Source organism: Corvus kubaryi, unplaced genomic scaffold, assembly GCF_017639235.1.
Source record: "Corvus kubaryi isolate FWS band 111438036 unplaced genomic scaffold, C.kubaryi_AGA036_p1.0 37357, whole genome shotgun sequence".
NCBI classification, from domain to species: domain Eukaryota; kingdom Metazoa; phylum Chordata; class Aves; order Passeriformes; family Corvidae; genus Corvus; species Corvus kubaryi.
The window spans coordinates 16,419,420-16,438,140 of NW_024581117.1; the positions used below are offsets into that span (position 1 = coordinate 16,419,420).

The 18,721-nt window shown below is 57.7% G+C and overlaps 2 protein-coding genes across 16 annotated transcripts in view; one reads left to right on the forward strand and one right to left on the reverse strand.

Annotated features, from left to right (window-relative positions):
* Positions 1–76: 76 nt before the first annotated feature.
* Positions 77–7,836, forward strand: LOC121667160 (prosaposin-like). 4 transcript variants are annotated; one of them, XM_042033515.1, is made up of 15 exons: positions 77–215; positions 3,344–3,468; positions 3,737–3,814; positions 3,901–4,026; positions 4,228–4,422; positions 4,926–5,069; positions 5,323–5,379; positions 5,616–5,624; positions 5,710–5,817; positions 6,026–6,112; positions 6,209–6,392; positions 6,470–6,639; positions 6,720–6,800; positions 6,946–7,053; positions 7,142–7,836. In XM_042033515.1, exons 1-15 carry the CDS (start codon positions 155–157, stop codon positions 7,175–7,177), a joined length of 1,569 nt encoding a protein of 522 aa, XP_041889449.1. In that variant the 5' UTR covers positions 77–154; the 3' UTR covers positions 7,178–7,836. The 4 variants fall into 4 exon arrangements, with proteins under 4 accessions (XP_041889449.1, XP_041889452.1, XP_041889450.1 ...); XM_042033518.1 differs by having other exon boundaries at positions 5,619–5,624; XM_042033516.1 differs by having other exon boundaries at positions 78–215; positions 3,740–3,814.
* A 214-nt stretch (positions 7,837–8,050) lies between these two features.
* The window catches only part of CDH23 (cadherin related 23), a 181,895-nt gene continuing 171,224 nt past the window's right edge, over positions 8,051–18,721 (reverse strand). For 11 of the 12 annotated variants that reach the window (XM_042033492.1, XM_042033493.1, XM_042033491.1 and 8 more), the window contains 21 exons: positions 18,282–18,398; positions 17,499–17,723; positions 17,246–17,415; positions 16,834–16,971; positions 16,559–16,678; positions 15,966–16,143; positions 15,027–15,238; positions 14,301–14,495; positions 13,886–13,996; positions 13,573–13,702; positions 13,150–13,413; positions 12,864–13,025; positions 12,496–12,752; positions 12,140–12,237; positions 11,934–12,054; positions 11,682–11,761; positions 11,455–11,495; positions 11,090–11,150; positions 10,585–10,714; positions 10,380–10,502; positions 8,051–9,180 (listed from right to left, as the gene is read on the reverse strand). In XM_042033492.1, coding sequence (XP_041889426.1) covers positions 8,854–9,180; positions 10,380–10,502; positions 10,585–10,714; positions 11,090–11,150; positions 11,455–11,495; positions 11,682–11,761; positions 11,934–12,054; positions 12,140–12,237; positions 12,496–12,752; positions 12,864–13,025; positions 13,150–13,413; positions 13,573–13,702; positions 13,886–13,996; positions 14,301–14,495; positions 15,027–15,238; positions 15,966–16,143; positions 16,559–16,678; positions 16,834–16,971; positions 17,246–17,415; positions 17,499–17,723; positions 18,282–18,398 — 3,260 coding nt within the window. In that variant the 3' untranslated portion in view covers positions 8,051–8,853. Of the gene's footprint in view, positions 9,181–10,379; positions 10,503–10,584; positions 10,715–11,089; positions 11,151–11,454; positions 11,496–11,681; positions 11,762–11,933; positions 12,055–12,139; positions 12,238–12,495; positions 12,753–12,863; positions 13,026–13,149; positions 13,414–13,572; positions 13,703–13,885; positions 13,997–14,300; positions 14,496–15,026; positions 15,239–15,965; positions 16,144–16,558; positions 16,722–16,833; positions 16,972–17,245; positions 17,416–17,498; positions 17,724–18,281; positions 18,399–18,721 lie in introns of those variants that run through there. The other variant, XM_042033499.1, reaches the window with a different exon arrangement.

An 18,721-nucleotide genomic window follows, 5' to 3' on the forward strand; every position in this document is an offset into this window, starting at 1 on the left:
GGTGCTGATTTTATAATCAAGGCATAAAGTGAGGGGTGTGGTAATTGCCCTGCGTAGGTGTGGGTTCTCACTGCTTCTCCCAGCCCATCCAAGATTCCTCAGTCTGGGAGCAGCATAGGAGAGGAACCAGCCACTGAGGACTCTTAGGAGCGGCATGGAGAGCAAATGGAGTGGCTTGGTGCTGATCATTTCTGTGTGCCTGGGCTCCTACCAAGGTAAGGCCAGGCCTGGGGGTAGGTAGGATGTGGAGAGCCCAGAAAACCCTGCTGAATCCCAAAACTATTCTCAGCTTTGGTGTCTTATGCTCCATAATGTGCTTCCTCATTCCTCTGGTGTTGGAGTTGGGCAGAGGAGAGCTTGGGGGAAGGTGGCACCACTGGCTGCTTTACCACCTGGATATGAGTGTTGGAACTTAGGCCCTTAAAGGTGATCTCAGGGCAAAAAGGGGTTTGCTCCCTCCCTTCTCTGGGATTCAGGCACAGCTGGTGCTGTGCTGGGGCATGGAAGGAGGAAGCCAGTTGCTGGGGGTGTCTGCAGTGGTGCAGGAGAGGGGCTGCTCTCTCTGCTGCCCTTGGTACTGGGGCCTGGCTGCCAACGTGTGAGCTTGGGGAAGCCACTTGGTTGTCACAACAGAGTGACGACGCTGCCACCTGAAGCTGCCCTTTTCCTGATGGTCCTCAGAGGAGATGCAGGAGCAGGAAGTTGCCTCTGCTGTGGCTTGCTGAGCTCTGGGAAGGGTGATGGGGTGATGTGCTCTACTCACCTCAGGAGCCCTCTTCAACATCGGGACTTGGGTCTCTGTGAGCGAATCCTGCTGCAGGCAAAGCTCTGCTGCTGTCCCTTAGTCATGCCCCTGCCCATCCCCAGGAAACAAGCTGGGAAAGGCCTGTTTCTAACCTCTGGTCCTCCCTTGAGGCCAAATCGCTGTGTTTTGAGGAAATCTTCCCCAGAATAAGTGGAGCCCTGCTGTTGTAAGGATATCCCCCATGTTTAAGAGTGAAGAGCCCCCCTTGCACCCCAGTTACCCCAGGCTTGGTTCACTGGGTTCCTCTGACGTGACCTGCCCAGGCTTTGTGGTGGAGGACTTGTGAGTGCGCACGCGTGGCCCGGGGTGGGGGGACGTGTCCAGGTGTTGCAGCCAGCAGCAGGCAGAGCAGGAAAGTTCACCTGCGCTCGGCACGTCCAGCCTGGGGTGACGCCTGCCCTGGGAGCCGGCAGGGGCTTGGCTGCACGGCACGGGGGTGCTGCGGGACCGGGGACCCTGCAAGCCTTGGAGAAGGATTTGGGAGCTGGGAAGAGTGTATTTATGGTTCTTGCTGTAACAAGGGGTGTGCGCCAGGCCGGGAATTGGGGCGCTGGGGCCCACGCTGCCACCCCCGGGGTTTACGTCACAACCGGCTCGCCAGGCTCTGCCGGCTCGGCCGGGGCGCTCCGAGACTCCATGGAATGCCAGCAGAGCCCTGCCAGAGCTGGAGCTCGGTGCTGGATCCCCCCTGAGCAAAGCCCACCCCATCCCCCGGGCCTGGCAGACCGGAATAGGGCAGTTGTGGCTGGCCTGGGACCACAGTGGCACGGGAGCATCCCTGCCTCGCTCCTTTTGCTAAAAATGGCATCATCTAATAACCCTGCTGCCTGTGTGCCTTGACAGCATGAGGTGGCTCCGGCACGGCTTTGAAACGTGTAGGAGAGCTCACGAGACACCAGTTGCCGCAGTTGCTTGCCCCGTGGCAGTGGTTTCCATTGGGGGAAGCTCCCCCTGCTCTCAGCTGTTGGGAGTTATGATTAGTCCTAATTACCTTCTGGCCCAGCACTTGATCCGTGAGTTTCAGCTTGAGCAGGGCGAGGAGCAAGCGCTGAGCTGAGGAGCTCTGTGAGTCAGGAAAGTTCAGGACCAAACCACCCGCGTCTTCTAGATCCCCCGATCCCCCTCTGGGGTCCGGGCTCCAACACAGGGCTGTGAGAAATGCTGGGGGACCGGCTCAGAAAAAAAAATGCTGTGGGGTTGTTGTCTCCCATCTCCTTGGTTTTGGTGCTGCCCCTTAGTGTCTCTTCTGACTTGCCATTCCTGTTTGCCCTGATGCTGGGGCCAGGGTTGAAAACATAAATATATACCTCTCAGCTGATGTGGCGCAGCTGGGGAGGTGTGTGGGAAGCCTGGGAAAGCGGGGGGACTCGCCCTGCCCCGCGGCTCACCTGTCCCAGTGCTGCCGTCAGCCCGATGGGGAAATCGGGGCTGAAACACGACCCGGCACCCTCCGAGCTGCGCCAGCGCTTTTGGGGGCAGCCGGGACTGGTGAGGGGCTTGGGACCCCTCTCCCCACAACCTCCGGCTCAGGGGACTTTCCAGGGTGGCCCTGGGCACCTCACGCTGCCGTCTCATGGATGAGCTGGAGGCGTTGCCAAAATCCAGCATGCAGGGAAAGCAGCTTTTGGGGAGAAACCTGATAAGGGCAGGGTTGGGTGGAAGGAGCAGTTTCTGCCTTTGGCTTTATTCCTGCTCTGCAAAATCATAGACAGGGCTGGGGGATAAAAGCTGGATGCAAACGCTTGGAGCGGGGAGGGTTGTGGTTTGCTTAGAAACGCCTCTTGCGAGAGGGTCTGCAGCAGGGTCTGCCTGTCCCTCTGCTCGGGTACTGCTCCCTATATACCCCCAAATTCCCGGAGCGCCTCCCAGCCAAAGCAAGGCAGCGAAGGGCTTGGGTTGTGTCCTCTCCCCGCCTCCTCCCCAACCGCATCCTGGGTGGGCACAGTTCCCGGTGGAAACGAACACTCGCCCCAGCAAAAACGAGTCCTGGCACACCAAGGTGACAATTAAAGCGCTGCTCTTGCGCCACGCCACCGCGCTGCCGGGGCGGGCCATGCCGCGGCTGCCGTGCCGGGGATTTACAGTCAGGAGAAAATGCTGTCGTGGGGAGGAAATAAAACCAAAAGAACCCCACCAAAAGTGGGGTTGCTCAATCGTTGCCGGGAGCCGTGGCGTGACTATCCGGCTGCCGTGCGGGGCTGAGCGCCGGCGCCCCGGGTTTGCAAGATTTATTGCTGCTTTTATAAGCAGCCGCCTCTGCAGCGTGTCAGAGGGTGCCGTGAGGTTGAGGATGAGACCCAAATTCCCTTTGCTTCTGACCCTGTGACATCCCATTGAAAAAGCTGGCTGCCTGGCAAAGCCAGCCTTAAAAAATCATTTATAAACGAAACAACCTCCCCCACGACTTTGGGAGCTGAGGTGGAATCACAGCGGGAGGGTGAGGAGCATCACCCCTAGCTCACTGCGGTGCAGATAGGGAGGTTAGTTTGGTGTCTTGGGGTGCCTCGTGGGCTGACCGTCTCCTCTCCCCTCTCACAGCCGGGGCCAGCCCCCTCCACGAGTGTGGCAAGCGGCCGGAGGACTGGTGCCGCGACGTGGCGACCGCGGCTAAGTGCGGGGCACTGGAGCTCTGCCAGCTCACCGTGTGGGACCGGGCCCTGGGGGTAACAGTGCTGGGAGCAGGGAATGCGGGGGGCTGCGGGAGAAGTGCCCATCTGCCCCAGAACATGGAGATGGCAGGAGAATCCCAGCCTGCCCACCCCAGCATCTGGCGCCCTCAGGCAGCGACATATCTACAGAGTAAACGGCAAAAATCAATGGGTGCCCCGGGACGTTCCCAAGTGCCCCGTGGTGGGGTGGAGGATTGGGATCTCGAGAGCAAGTGGTGGGTCTGGGTGCTGTGACAGCATCCCCACATGTCCCCTCTCTCAGCAGAAGGGGATCCCCTGTCACCTGTGCCAGGTGGCGGTCTCTGTGGTGGGCAAGATCCTGCAGGACAACTGCACCGAGGTGGGTCTCAGTAGGAAGGGGATGTGGGGCTGGTGTTCCTCCCCACCAACACCACTGAGGCCCTGAACACTCTCTCTGTCACCCAGGAAAAGCTGCGGCTCTTCTTGGATAAGAAATGCCAGTACCTGCCCTTCCAGGACTGGTCTGTCAAGTGCAAGAGGATGGTGGACACTGGCATCCTCGTGCTCGTCCAGCTGGGCAAGCAAGTGCTGGTAATGCAGGGGAAGCCCCTGGGTTTGCATTTCTCCGTGGTTTGGGATGTCTTAGGGGCTTGCAGAGCAAAGGATGCTCCTGGAGCCTGGGACAAAGCATCTGAAGGATGTGATGGAGATGGAAATGACCTGGGGCGGGTGGAGGTGGTGGGTGTGATGGGGCAGATGCAGCCTCAAGCCCCCACCCCTCTGCTCCCCCAGTCGGAACCAAAGGTGGTGTGTGGGACCATCAAGTTGTGCCAGCCCCGGAACAGACCCACGGAGAGCTTGAAGTATGAGAAGCCACCACCAGCTGCCACAGGCCCCACCCAGGACTTCGCCGACCTGATCGCCCCCTTCATGGCCAACGTGCCCCTCCTGCTCCATCCCCAGGACCTGCCTCACGGCGAGGCCCAGGTACCGTGACACGGACAGGAATGGTGCTGATCATGGAATCATGGAACGCTTTGGGTGGGAAGGGACCTTACAGATCATCTCATTCCAAACCCCTGCCACAGACAGGGAATGTGCCCAGGTTGCCCCAAGCTCCATCCGAGCTGGCCTTGGACACTTCCAGGGATGGGTCAGGCACAGCTTCTCTGGGCAACCTGTGCCAGTGTCTTAATGCTGCTCAGGGATGAAAATCCCCTAAAAGCATCGCCTACTTAACAACAATTAAAGAAAGCCCCGAAAATTTCTGTGGAGCTGAAATAACTTCTGGTTTTGGGGGTGTCACCAGTTTGGGGGGATATTCCAGGATGCAGGAGGGAACCAGAGAGATGCTGGTCAAAGTGCTGCCCCAAATTGCAGCCAGTATTTAAATCCCAGCCCCGCAAATGCAGGTATTGGGGGGGGGAGGGGGACAGTGTTTGATTTTATTTTGGGGGTACCAATGTGTCCCTGCCCTTGTTATCCTGCAGGAGATGGAAGAGGTGTGTGGGCACTGCCTGCAGCTGGTGACAGCCGTGCAGCTGGAGCTGAGGGCCAACACTGCCTTCACCTGGGCACTGGTGGGCCATGCCAAGCGGGTGTGCGAGACCCTGACACCCGACCTGGCACAGCCGGTGAGGGGGCCAGCAGGGAATCACACAAGGGTTTGGGCTGGAAGGGGCCTTAAAGACAATGTCATTCCACCCCCTGCCATGGGCAGGGACACCTTCCACTGGACCAGGTTGCTCCAAGCCCTGTCCAGTCTGGCCTTGAACACTTCCTGGCATGGGCCCTCTTCTCCTCCTCGATGGGAGCATCTTTTGCAGATGCCTGCCCAGGTGGGGGGCGTCCACTGTCGGGCACTGAGGCCGTGTCTCCCTCCCGCAGTGCAAGCGCTCCCTGGCCGAGTACACGGACACGGCTGCCCAGCTGCTGCGCTACATGGTAAGAGGGTGGGGGCTCCTCGGGGGTGCCAGGGGAGAGTGGGTGCTAGCTGGGGGGCTGAATGGCACAGCCAAGGGGCCTCATCAGCAAATACTCCTTTTTTTTAAAGTTAAACTCACTGCATTATATTCCTACAAAATTTAAATGTTTTTCCCCCCTTCTCTCTGGCTTGCAACTGCTGTAATTATATTTTATGTTCATTTTTTCTTGCCATTTTCTGGTCCCTCCACTGGTAGCAGGCTGAGGTAAGTGAGACCCATGCCCTGACGGGCTGAAATTCCCCTCCATGGGGGACAATGCCCACCTTATTTGGGATGTTTCTCTCCCCAGGACCCGATGGAGCTGTGTGGCCAGCTGGGACTCTGCCTCTCCACCTCGGCACTGCCCCTCCACACGCTGCTCACAGAGAAGGTGACGCAGGTCCTGAGCATGCTGGGGGTAAGTGGCCCCCCCCCGCCCCCCCTCCAGTTCTGCTGTGATCCTTAAAATCCAAATCTTGTGAAGAGGGAGCCTTATTTTGTATTTTATTTCCTCAAGCATCTCCATTTATCCAAGGGGGAATGCCTTACATGGGGGGTGATGGTGGAATAGGATGAGGGTGGCTCTGGGGGGGCTCGGCATGCATCCCACCACCTTGTCCCGACAGGACAGGGTGGGGAGCACTCCACTGTGTGACGTGTGCCAGTTCACCGTGAAAACAGTCGAGAGCCTCCTGGAGAACAACGTGACAGAGGTGACCACTGCTGCAGTCTGGGGCTGGGGGGGCTGGGACAGGGGACAAAGGGGCAGCAAGGAGCCAGCGTTTCCCTCTTCTGCTTTGTGCCGGCAGGAGCAACTGGTGAATGACATCGAGAAGGTGTGTTACATGCTGCCCCACAGCGTCATCGGGCAGTGCAAGGACTTCGTCAACTCCTACGGCAAAGCCGTGGTGATCATGCTGCTGGAGGCCACCGACCCCGCGGCCGTCTGCACCATGCTGCGCTGCTGCCCCCGCAGCGGGGACGCCCAGCCCGGTGAGCTGGCACCCAGCACGGGGCCCCGGGGAGCAGGGTGTCCCCTCCGCTGGGTGCTGACGGCCCGTGTCCTCCAGGGGCTGCCTCGCTGGAGCAGCTGGCGGTGAGCGCGGGCGCCTTCTGCAACGTCTGCCAGATCGTCGTCACCTACTTCGACAACGAGCTGCTGAAGAACGAGACGCTGGAGGAGCTGGGCGAGGTGCTGGAGAAGGGCTGCGCGATGCTGCCCACGCCGCTCACCAGCAAGGTGAGCTGAGGGGGGCACACCCAGCCCGGCGGGGACACCCCCGACACCCCCGCCGGGCTCACCCCCTCTCTCCCTCCCAGTGCGAGGCGCTCGTGTTGCAGTACGAGCCGGCGGCCGTGCGGCTCTTCGTGCAGATGATGGACCCCACCTTCGTCTGCACCGTAAGTGTCCTCGTCCCTGGGGCGGCCTGGACCAAGACGGGCATCTTTTGTCCAAGCCTCGGGGCTGGGAGAGGGGCAGGGTGACCAGAGGCTGCTCATGGAGGTTTTCTTCCTCCTCCTCCCACCCTTTTCCTTCACAATGCAGAAAATCAGAGCCTGCGACTCAGGCAAGGAGGATCTCCTGGGCTCGGCCCCCTGTGTCTGGGGCCCGCAATACTGGTGCAAGAACATGGCCACGGCGGTCGAGTGTAATGTAAGTGCCGGTCGTGTCCCCTCCCTGGGCCGGCAGGGTGCCGGGGGTCCCTGTGTCCCACCGCCACCCCGCCCCGTTCCTCCTGCAGGCCGTCGCACACTGCCGGCGTCACGTGTGGAACTAGGAGCCATCTCCTCTGCTGGCTGGACTTGCTCTGCCGTTTGGTTCGGGATCCTGGCTCCCTTCCCTTGGGATATGCCTGCACTCACAGACGGCAATGGCAGGAGCCAACTGGCCTCATCGCGCCGGCAGAGCTGCAGGGAACCCCAGCGCCCTCGGCCACTTACTCTTCCACTCCTGGGGCTTGGATTTCCAAATCAGGTTAAGGGACTCGTTAGTATTTTCAGGACTGGGGATTCAGCCCTGACATCTCTCAGGGTAACTGCAAAATCCCCATGCCCGCCTCTGTCCCCATCTCTGTCCCCATCCCCATCCCCAATACCATCTTGACCTTTCCATCCCACCCTGAACCACTCGTAAGGCCCAGATCCAGCAACATGGATCTGTCCCTGTGGGCTGGGCTGGGTTCTGCTGCCCAAACGCCGGCCCCCCACTCCTGGCTGGTGGCAGCCTCACCTGAACAGAAAATGAATGAGTTTGGGTGCAAGGGTTTCCTTTCACACCCCCCTCCCTGCTGGAGGTCCTGTGCTGATCCAGCCGTGGTGGTGAGGGCAGCGGGGTGCTGGGTCATCGCCCCCACCCTATCAGGGGGATGCCTGCAGTGCCTGGTCCTGAGTGTGCACGGGAGCATCCCATCACAAATAAACTCTTCCCGTGAGCCTGGCTGGCTGTGTCCTTCCTCCTTGTGCTTGGGCTGCAATGGGGGTGCGGGCAAACCAGGAGGACATTTAATGCTTCCCCCAAAATCCAAGGGGCAGCAACACCCAGGGTGGCATCTCGTAAAGGTGATGGGGTTGAAGGATGAATTAAAAGAGAGTTTTCTCTTCCGAAGGGGGTTTGTGTGTGATGCATCCGGGGAGGAAGGACAACAGACAGGTTACCCAAAGCCATAGACAGTGTATTTCTGAGTCCCGTAACAGACCGTGCCCAACACTCTCCACAAGGTTACGACTGGAAACAAACCCCCGAACAAACAAACCCAAATGCAAGAGAGAAGGGGAAAGAAAAGGGCAACAAAAGACACACACGAGCACTCCACATCCAGAAGCCCCAGTTATTGTTAGTCTCTTTCAACATCGCAAGTAGTTTTGGTAAAGCCAGTGAAATGGAGGAATGTCTTTGGGTTGTTTTTTTTTCTTTTTAATTTGTTGGGTCTTTCCTTACTGGAAAGGTGACGTTAATGCCAAAAGGACTCGGTCTCTCCCCATGCTTCTCCGGCTGTCCCCATGCCCGTGGTCGAGGTGTGACAGCTGCTTGTCCCCAGCCTGTGCCCAGGGATGCTGTGGCAGCACATCATCCGCATCCTCACTGCACCTTCCCCCGTCCAGTCTGGACTCATCAGATTCATTTAGCTTTTCTTTTCCTTTTTTTTTTTTTTTAGAAAAAAAAAGTTTTGTTTTTTTTTTTAATAAGAAAAATAAAAAAAAATTTAATGGTTTCATGGATAAATGACAGGTGAGTAAAAGCATTCCGGTCCTGAGAGCCCTCTCCTGGGGCCAAGCTCTCCAAGGCTGCCAGAGTGATCTGCACCAGGTAGCCTGGACTCCTTCTGCAGGGGAAGAGGGGACCAAGCACCAGTCTCGGGCTGCCCCTGGCCCCCACCACGGCCCCCCCTGGTCTGTGCTTCATCCCCGCCGGCCCCGGCTTGCCTAGAGGAGCACCAGCAAGCACCACCGCTCGTCATAACTCGGTGATCTCCAGAGGGCTCTCCATGATCACCTCCCGCATCTTGTGCAGGGGGGTGGACTTGGCCGACTCGGTGCGGGCGTTGTGGTCGCTGTAGCCCCCGCAGTCGGCGGTCAGAGTCTCCAGCGAGCGACCCAGCACCTTCTGGTCGTCCTCGGGCAGGCTGTTGAGGTCGGAGGCGAGCAGCGTGCCCGTGCTGCCATGCACCATGTGGATGCCATCGGGACCTTTCAGCTCCACCGGTTGCTTGTGTCGGAAGCGCAGGCTGCCCTGGCTGGGACTGCGCTCCTCCTCCTCGTCCTCCAGCTCCTTCTGGATCAGCTGCAAAAGAGCCATGGAGTAAGGAATTACCGCTGTGGCCATAGCAGCTCCTGGCTTCCATGACTCCTGCAATGCTGGAGTCCAGTGGAGGGAAGGACTCTCCTCTTCTGAAGCACTCTCAGAGCGTGGTGATGAGGATCACCAAGAGATGACCTCCAGCTGGATCACTCTATTTTTGGGTGGATGCCCTGGCTCAGGCACCAGCTACCAGCTGGGTGATGGGTCCTGCAGCTGCCCCCAGAGTGGCCAAGGAGGAGTTTGGACCGGGGCTGGAATTTGGGGTTGTGTGAGGGTGGAGGAGCAGGAGGCAGACAGGGACAGAAGATGAAGGAAGGCTGGATGGGGCTGGAGGGGAATAAGGGCATAGACAGATGGAGGGCAGAAGGGTTGAAAGGCATCTCCTATCCCACTGCTCTCCTCTGCTCTCTTTGCCCCTTGTTTTGCCCCCTATGAAGGGTAGAAAGCCGCAGGAGGAATCGCTTCTCCCCATACCAGCCCTTCTGCACCAACACCCTCCAATCAGAGGAGCAGAAGGAAGGAAAGATGATCCCTCACAGCTTTGGCCAGCCTTGGCAGAAATGGGAGCTGATGAAGAGAGTCCACCCTACAAAGAGGGATGTCCTCCCCTGGGGTCAGAAAGACCAAGGGAGAAAGTGCTGCTGATGCTCAGAGGAAACACGGAGAGTCACTGTGGGGCATCAGCAGCCTGGAAAACCAGTGAAAAAACAGCAGTGGGAACCAGTGGAAAACCAACATTGGCTCATTTTGACCAAGCAGAGAGTGGAGGGAGCACTGTGTGAGAGGGACCAAGAGTGGCCACAGGGAGCGACCACAGCCTGTGGGGCCAGGAAGACACACTGCATCCCAGAGGGCACGGCAAGCATCTCCCCACGCCCATGCACACCCCTCTACCTCCGAGACTGAGGAGCAGTCCCCCTGACTGGCGGTGGCCTTATGCACCATCCGCTGGGCAAAGAGCTTTTTCAAGCGCATGTAATCATCCAGGACCACCTTCAGGAGAGTGCCCTGGGTGGAGGGGGAGAGACTGTGGGTTATCCAAGGGAGACGGTTTGATTAGAGGGAGGCCGGCCTCGTCCTGGCATTTTGTGAAGTGACATCACCCTCTGGCACTGTGAACTTGGAAGGTGTACCTGTAAGAGAAGACCCCTTGGCGGAGGATGCCTGCCCTCAAAACTCACCTTGATGGGTCCCTCCCGCATGATCTGCCCCAGCTTGGCAATGTTGTCGTACTCCTGGATGGCTGCCCGCAGGTAGCGGTCATCCTCGGGCTTGGCGGCGGAGGGCTCTCTCCCGAAAGTGCCCTGCAGGAGGAGAGAGCGGCTCAGGAGGTGCTGTGGGTGACAGGCGCGGGGACACGATGTCCTGGCGGGGGCCGTGTCTCACGTGGGTGCGGGCAGGGCTGTTCCAGAGGTCGGTGATCTCGCTCAGGTTCTCTGGCAGGTCGTCCTCGTGCTCTGCCTGTGCCGCCAGCTCCATATTCCTGCAGAAGGGGTCCAGCCACACCGGGTTGGCCCTGCCCAGGGGGAGGAACTGCCATCAGCGCAGGCAAAGAGTGGCATTATCCCTAACGCCATCTGGAGCCTGGATGCTGAGGTTGCACTGCCTCCTCCTGCCCTGTGCAGGTATGAATTTGGCTGCTCTGGATCCAGATATGTGTCAAAACATGCCCGTCATCTCTGCTTACCCCAAACCTGGCCAGGATTGGCACAGATGGAGTCACAGGAGAAAGACCGAGATTTTTTAGCTTAGAAAGCTCTCAGAGCAAGCACGTGTCCCAGGGCCAGTCATGCTCCATGCAGAGCAGAGCAGAGCAGAGAGACATCACGGCTCCACAACACAGGCATCCCTCTCTCGGGAGCAGCCTCCAACCCCAGGGGGTGGCACTCACCCATCAAAAGAGTACTTGTTGGTGTTTGGCATGTCCATAATGTCCATGAAGCCTCTGTTCCCTGCAAAAGGCAGGGATGGGAGTTACAGGGGGACACGTTGGTGGGCTGAGCAGCAAACCATGGGGTGACACTTCTTTATCAGGGAGGGATAAAGAGCAACCAGAAAGGCAGTGACAAACATGCTGGGATGTGGCTGATCATGCAGTGCCTGATGCTGCGAAAAGCCTCCCACCACCACACCTTGCTGGGCAGGATCACTTCTGATATACACCCCACGATATCCTCCATGTCTCCCTGTGACCCTCCTCTGTGCTCTCCATGCACCCCACTCTCCCACACAGCTGGGACACCCCAAACTGCTCACCAGTGGAGCCAGCCACGATGGCTTTCAATTTCCTTTTGTGCCTGCAAAAGAAACAGCCACTCAGGGAGGGAAATAAGGAAGATGCTGGAAAGGAGGACACACAGATTTGCAATAACCCTTCATAGGTATACCCCCGTGTTAAATAAGGCTGGGAGCTTGGAGGGGAGAGGTACTATCAGTATTAAAACCATGCATTTTGGAGGGGATAGGCAGAGAGAGTTACTCACACTGTCCGATAGTACCAGTTCATGAGGATGAAGAGCATGGCAGCCAGGAAGAGCAGGACGGCCAGCACGATGATTGCCATCTAGGAGAGACAGAGGCGTGGTGGAAACCTCGGGCATGGAGCCAGCACCCAATGGTGGGCACATGCCCAAAGTTATGTGGGTGGAACATCTCGCCAGTTACTGACCAGTCCCCATGGGAAGGAACACCACCCCACCTGCGAGCAGCACCTCCAACCCCAGATGGACCCATACCTGCAGAGCTGAGAGGTCATCTGGTGCCCGGGCAGTAATGGCAGGCTGCACATCTAGCACGTTGTAGTTCCTGAAGAGATTCCTCAGCTGCTCCTTGTTCTCGTCTATCATCTGAATAACCCTGGGAAGAGAAGGGTTGCTTGGGCACCTTGACATTATTGAGGGTCCCGAGGGAGCTGGGCCGGGTGGGGGGCCAGGGGACGTACCGCTCCACATCCAGGATGCGGTTGGTCTCCCTGTTTACCACATGGATCAGCAGCTCTGTCTGGGCAAAGTTCACCCGGCCTTTCTTGTCAACATGGAACTGGGGAGAGACAGCAAGGTCTCCAGTGTGGGAGAGGAGTCTCCTCCTGAGCATGCTCCAAGGTGTACTTGCGTGGCAAGAGACCCTCAAGCACCAATCTGGACCCCTTCAGTACACCCCAACCTGGAGTGTACTCGTCACCTTCTGAGCCCAGGAGTGTCTACGGTTATCCAGGCAGGATTCCCCCAAAAGAGACTTCCCAAGTAGCATCTGGAAGGTTGCCTACCCCTCAAAGCAACGCCCAAAGAGGATGGTTACCTGCACATCATCTGTGTTGACGATGGCACCTGTGATGTTGGAGAGCAGGCTGATGAACTCCTCCTCAAACTGCCTGACCTTGTCAGGGATCTCATTGATGATGATTTTGACCCTCTGGTCATCCCGCAGGATGTAAATCCCCACAATGGCCGTGTCGTTGTGGCCCACCAGGTCAGAGGCCATAATGTCCACCACAAAGTAGCCGGGGTTATAGGCCGTGAAGAGGTCGAAGGTTCGCAGGATGCCATCAAGAGTTCCTGGGGAATGGATGGTCACATGCCTGGGATTAGTGACCCCAGCCATGGGGACAGCTTTGGCCGTATCTCTGCCCAAGACGCCATGCTCCCGGCAGCAGGCTGGGCACTCACCGATGCTGAAGATGTTGGCCACCTCCTCGGAGTCGTTGGAGTGCTGCTTGATGTAGCGAATGCCCAGGATGTTGTACAGGACCAGGCTGTTATTGCCCACATCGGCGTCCACTGCGACCACTCTGATCAGCTCCGACCCCACCTTGGCATCAGTGGCAACCCCTTTGAGGGAGAGATGGGAAAGGGACCTGGGGCGAGGCTGGCTCTCGCTGCCCCATCATCCTGCTGGATTTTCCTGGAAGTATCTCTGTCTCCTGGTGCCCCCCCAGCCCCTGGCACCCCTTACCCGCTGTGTACTCCGACTTGGTGAACTGGGGGGACTGGTCATTGATGTCATCCAGGAAGATCCGCACCTCCTGAAGTGTCAGGTCCCCACTGAGGTCCCAGAACTGGGCTCTCCCCGCCTGCTGGTCCCGGGGAGGGGACCAGTTCCTCTGGCTGGATGCTTTTACAATGATTGAGTGGTACGGCTCCTTCTCCCGGTCCAGGTCCCGCAAGACCTTCAGCTTCCCCTCTCGGCTCAGCTGAAAATTGCTCTCCTGGTTCCCAGCTGGGTGCAGAAGGGGGTCCCCAGTTAGGCCCCTTTGGGCTTGGCACTTCCGAAATGCCACCTTGCCCATTGAGAAGGGCAGAGGGGCAGTGAGGAGATGAAGAAAATCCCGGGTGAGGGGTGTGTGGAGGGACACAGAGCTGCCATCTCCACACCCACCTGCTATGAAGTAGTAGACAATGGCATTGGAGCCCTCATCCGCGTCCACTGCACCAGTGACATTCCCCACCACAGTGCCTGGCCGCGAGTGCTCGGGGACAGAGAGTGCCTGGTACTGGGGACTATCCCTCTGCCAGAGACCCCAGAGAAAGGAATGTTAGGAGCACTGAGGTTGCTTTAAATAAAAGCAGACAGATCCCATGGTGCTGCCCACCATGGTGATGCCCAGGGCTGCATGCTCCATCACATGTGCTCGCTGGCATACCCATCCCTGCATCCCCTGCATCCCACCCCCTTCACTCTGGTGCCTTACAGGTGGCCTGAGGAAGATGGGTTCATTGTCATCGATGTCATCGAGTGCTACCTGCAGGGGCTGCATGGTCTCGTAGGGTGGCTGGCCCTGGTCACAGGCCACGATGATCAGCTGGGGAGAGAGGCAAAAGGGCTGTCCTGGGCAAAACCACACACACTGGGAGACATCACTGAGGCAGGGACAGAGAGGACAGCTGGATGGTGGACGATTTTGGGGGGATTTAACAGGGAATTGGGTGTTGGCTTACCAGGATGCAACCCCCCTATAACACTTGATAACCACCCAGTTCCTGCTAAGGTGTGGTACCTCCACAACTGTGTCAGCCGACCCCATCCTCACCACATCACTTGCATCCCACCAGCCCCATGCTGGACCCACAGCCTCAAGGCCTGCCCCGGCCCCCTGCCCAGCTCACGTTGTACACTGCCTGCTTCTCCCGGTCCAGCCGCATGGCCGTCTGGATCAGCCCACTGACAGAATCGATGCTGAAATACTCCCAGTCCTTGTTCCCTGCCCCAGTTTTCAGCAGGTTGTAGAGCACCACTCCGTTGAGACCCTCGTCTTTGTCTGTGGCATAGACCTCGTAGACGTTGGACCGCAGGGGGATCTCCTGCTTGCACACACACAGCCCTTCAGCCTTGGCACTGCATGCAAACCCCTGCTCCCCCTGCCCCTCCAGACCCCTTGGTCCAAAATCCCTTGGGTTTGGAGGTCAGCAAGCTCCCACTACCCAAACCCAACATGGGGCTGGCAACATTGAGCCATGATTCCCTTTGGCCTGGTGGCTGGGGACTGGCTGAATCAAGCCTGGCTTCCCAGAAAGAGGAAACATCTTAAATGTCAGCATTTCCAGCCCATGTTTATAAACATGCTCTGCACGCACCACACACGGATTGTTTACTAACTCTGAGTGCTGCTGGGGTTTCTGTTCCCCAAATCTGCCCCACCACCCTGCTCGCATGTATGGAGAGAAGCTGTTTTTGAGTGTCCAGCCCCATGAACCAAACCTTGCCAAATGCTAAATCAAGGCCTTGTTCCATCCCCAGTGGAGATGGAGTTTGGATTTTGCTGCTGATAGGCAGGAGTGCTCCTGAATACACTTTCAACGTGCCATGACCCTGCTTGCTCCCAAGGGATTTACCTCCTTGATGTGCAGGATAGTGCCATTGGGTGGGCGGATGAAGACGGGGCGGTTGTCATTGATGTCGATGACCTCGATGTGAAGCATGGTGGTCCCCCAAAGAGGGGGATGCCCCTTGTCTGTGGCTACCACAGTCAGGTTGAACCTCTCATAGGACTGCAGGCGCCGCCGGGATGTGACAAGCCCGGAGTCTTTATTGATCTTGAAAGCCTCTGGGGACAGAAAAAAAACCCCACATCTCTGGCTCAGGACACTTTGCGCCAGATAAATTATAATTAAAAATGAGTATACCAGCTGAAGTGCACCCCTCACTGGTGGGAAATCCCTGTCAAGGGTGATGGAGTGGAGCTGGTGCCTGAGGCCAGGAGTGTGGATGGTCTCAGGGTTTTCATGCCATCCCAGCCCACTGCCACATCCTTGTCTCTGGGCTCTACTCCCTGGTTACCCCTGTCTGTGTTTCACTCCTGCCCAGGCTGGCATAGTGGAGCCAGAGGAGTCCATGTGTCTCAGGAAAATGAATGCTCTGCCATTCCCCTCTATATGCTGGCTTTTGCCTGATTTCCATGATTTCTCCATGTGCAGATATACTGGATTTCAGGCACTATCACTACCCACCCACACCTTTGCCCTTCAAAGCCTTCACCTAAAGCAGGCAGTGAGCTTGCTGCAAGACACACTGGTGTACATAGAAAGTCCTGCTGGGGTGGGGAAGACAAGAGCATAAGCCAAGGCTGGGCTTCAGGATGAAGTCAGGCAAAGTCCTAACACCCCATGAGGAACTGGGAACTGCAGAGCAATAGCAAAAGCTCCACGCTTTCAGTATTGCTCCCAGGAGCCGAAACCAGCCGCCTGAGATGGGCTGTAGGCTTGGTGCCTGCCTACTCCTCCCTCTTCATAACCTTCCTCCCTGGGGAAGAGCCCCCTGCCCCCAGCACCTACCTGCTCCAGGACCCTCGATGCTGTAGGTCACCACGCCATTGTCCCCTTCGTCCAGGTCGGTGGCACTCATGGTGATCACTGACGTCCCCGCTGGCTCATTCTCATAGATGCTGGTGCTGAACTGGCTCTTGCTGAACTGGGGCCTTACATCGTTGATGTCCAGCACTGTGATCAGCACCTTCGACAAAGCACAGCCAGCTGGGTGGTGTGGGGCTGGGGAAGGCTGGGCAGGCCCTGGGGCCTCACCCCTGCTGTGACCTTCAGCTCTGTTGCTGGAGCAACTTCCTGCTATTTGTTTCAGCTCCACCAGCTGAATTCCTGCCTCCAACAATGGGGGCCGCCGTGGCTGGGGCACCCATTGATGCCACAGCACTTGCAGACAATAGCATCACCCTTCCCTGCCCCTCCTGCTGACGTGCTGCCCCTGTGGCACAAAGTACCCTGCACCATTCACCCCACAGCTCCTGGCATCATCTGCTCTTCCTTCTGCCTAATTGCCCCCCAGTCCAGCCACTGGGGAGGAAAGGTGGAGCTTTAACACCTTCTTGCTGGTGACCAGCACACAAGGGGTGGTGGGAGGAGGAGAGCCCTACCTGCACCGAGTTCTCCCGACGGTTGCTGGAGACATCCCCAGGGTTGTCTCTGGCCACGGCTGTCAGTGTGTAGCGATCCTTCTTTTCCCGGTCCAGGGCTGACAGGATGTAGATGTCACCCTGCAGCACACAGAGACCTTCAGGTGGACCTTGTCTGGAAGAGCTGGTACTCAAGAAGGGGCAGAAGGTGAGGTGTGGGAGCAAGGCACAATCTGGGACCATTTCAGCCTCCCCTCTCTTTCCCTGCTCTGTTCCAGCCTCGGTTGGCTCCTTACCATGTTGGGATTTATACCAAACTTGCCCTCTCCATCGCTCAGGCTGTACTGGATGAGAGCAAACTGCCCGGAATCTGCATCGGTGGCCATGACCCTCACGATGACCGTACCCAATGGCACATCCTCAAAGACAGCTTTCTGCAACAAAGGGAGCAAGCAGGACTGGTTCATCCTGTGCTGTTTCAGTGGGCAGTAACCAAGGGCACAGGGTGGCACCCAGGGCTGGGCACAGCCAGACCCCCAATAAGGTTCTGGCACAGAGCGCATGGCAGGGTTGACTACCTTCAAATGGTTCAAGCACAGGCAGAGGGAAGAGAAGGTGTCCCTGGAGAACCCCCAGCTCTGTGCCTGTCCTCACCAGGCAGGTACTGCCCAGCCCCACAGAGAGAGTGTATTTAACAGCCCAGTTCACCTGGTAGGATGGTTGACTGAAAACAGGGTTGTTGTCATTGATGTCCACGATCTGGAGGTACACGGGGATCTCAGCCGATCTGCGGGGAGAGCCATTGTCGGAGGCTCGGATGGTGAAGTTCAGCCACTGCACCTCCTCATAGTCCACTGTCCTGTTGGCCACAACCTTCCCTAGAGGATGGCAGACCCTGAAATGAGAAACCTGCCCCAGGTCACCAACCTGCCCCAGATACCCACCTCCCCAGGCCACCAACCTGCCGATGGGTCTTCCAGACAGGCGTAACCTTCTGGAGAGAGGTTCAGCAGCTCATAGGTGATCTGCCCATTGGCACCTTTGTCTGGGTCCACCGCTGAGATGGAGATGAGTGTGGTGCCCTGCGTGGCTCCCTCCAGGATCCTCTCAGTGAAATAGGTGACCCCGAAGGGGCGGAAGCGGGGTGTGTTGTCATTGACGTCCAAGACGTTGACTGTCAGCTTGGCTGTGGCCATGGTAGAGACCACAGGGGGAGAGAAGAGAAGGAGAACAAGTGACAGATGAGAAGGAAGGTTGGGAAGAAGGAGGGCTGTAAAGACACAATTGTGAAACTCCAGGAGAGCCAACTGGTGCTAGTTCATCACAAAAAATTGCAATATTCCCCAAAGCCACTATGCCTGGAGCATGCTACGGGTGTCCCTATGCCGCTGTGGGACACCTACTCCTGTTCTTTGTGTGTCTTCTCACACAGGAGCCTGAATTTACCCATAGCAGGGTGGCAAGATATGATAGGAATGGTAATGAAGAAATGAGTGTAAGGTTATGGGCACACAGCCCTTTTCACACACACTGTAGCCCTGGGATGTCTGGGACATTCTCTAAAGCTCAGGGGAGAACCTGAACCTGATGGGAGCTGGTCCAGGACTGGTCCCACTGGAAATGCTGCTGGTCAGGATGGAGAGGAACGTGGGAGAGCTGCTGATTATCCAGAAGCTGCAGTGGTGCCTGGGAAGGGCTGTGCCAGTCCCTGTCCCCACACTGCCTGGGCAGAGCCCACCCTTACCGTTGGGCACGCTGACTGAGCGGTCGATGACTTCGCTGGCATTGTCATGGACAGAGATGGTGACCTCGTAGGTGGCCACTAGTTCACGGTTGAGGGGAGTTTTGATCTTCACAGCTCCTGTGAACCCCAAAATACGGATGTCACAGGCTGCCCCCTCCGAGGACCCTGGGCAGGGCCGTGTGTACCAGCCAACTGCTGCACCCTGTGCCATGCTTGTTCTCCTGCCTCTCCAAAGGCTGACTGAGGAAAACACTCGAGAGCTACAGGAAGAAACAACTGTTCTCCCCCCGCTCTCCATCTCCTGCCTTCCTGCCTGTTCCACACAGCCTCAGCTGGGTAAGGGTTCCGGTTGTGCATCCAAGAGGGGTCTGGAAGCTGCTGTTGCTGTTCCCTTGCACAACCCCATCCACCTGAGCTCAGCATCTCTAATAACCTTGTCC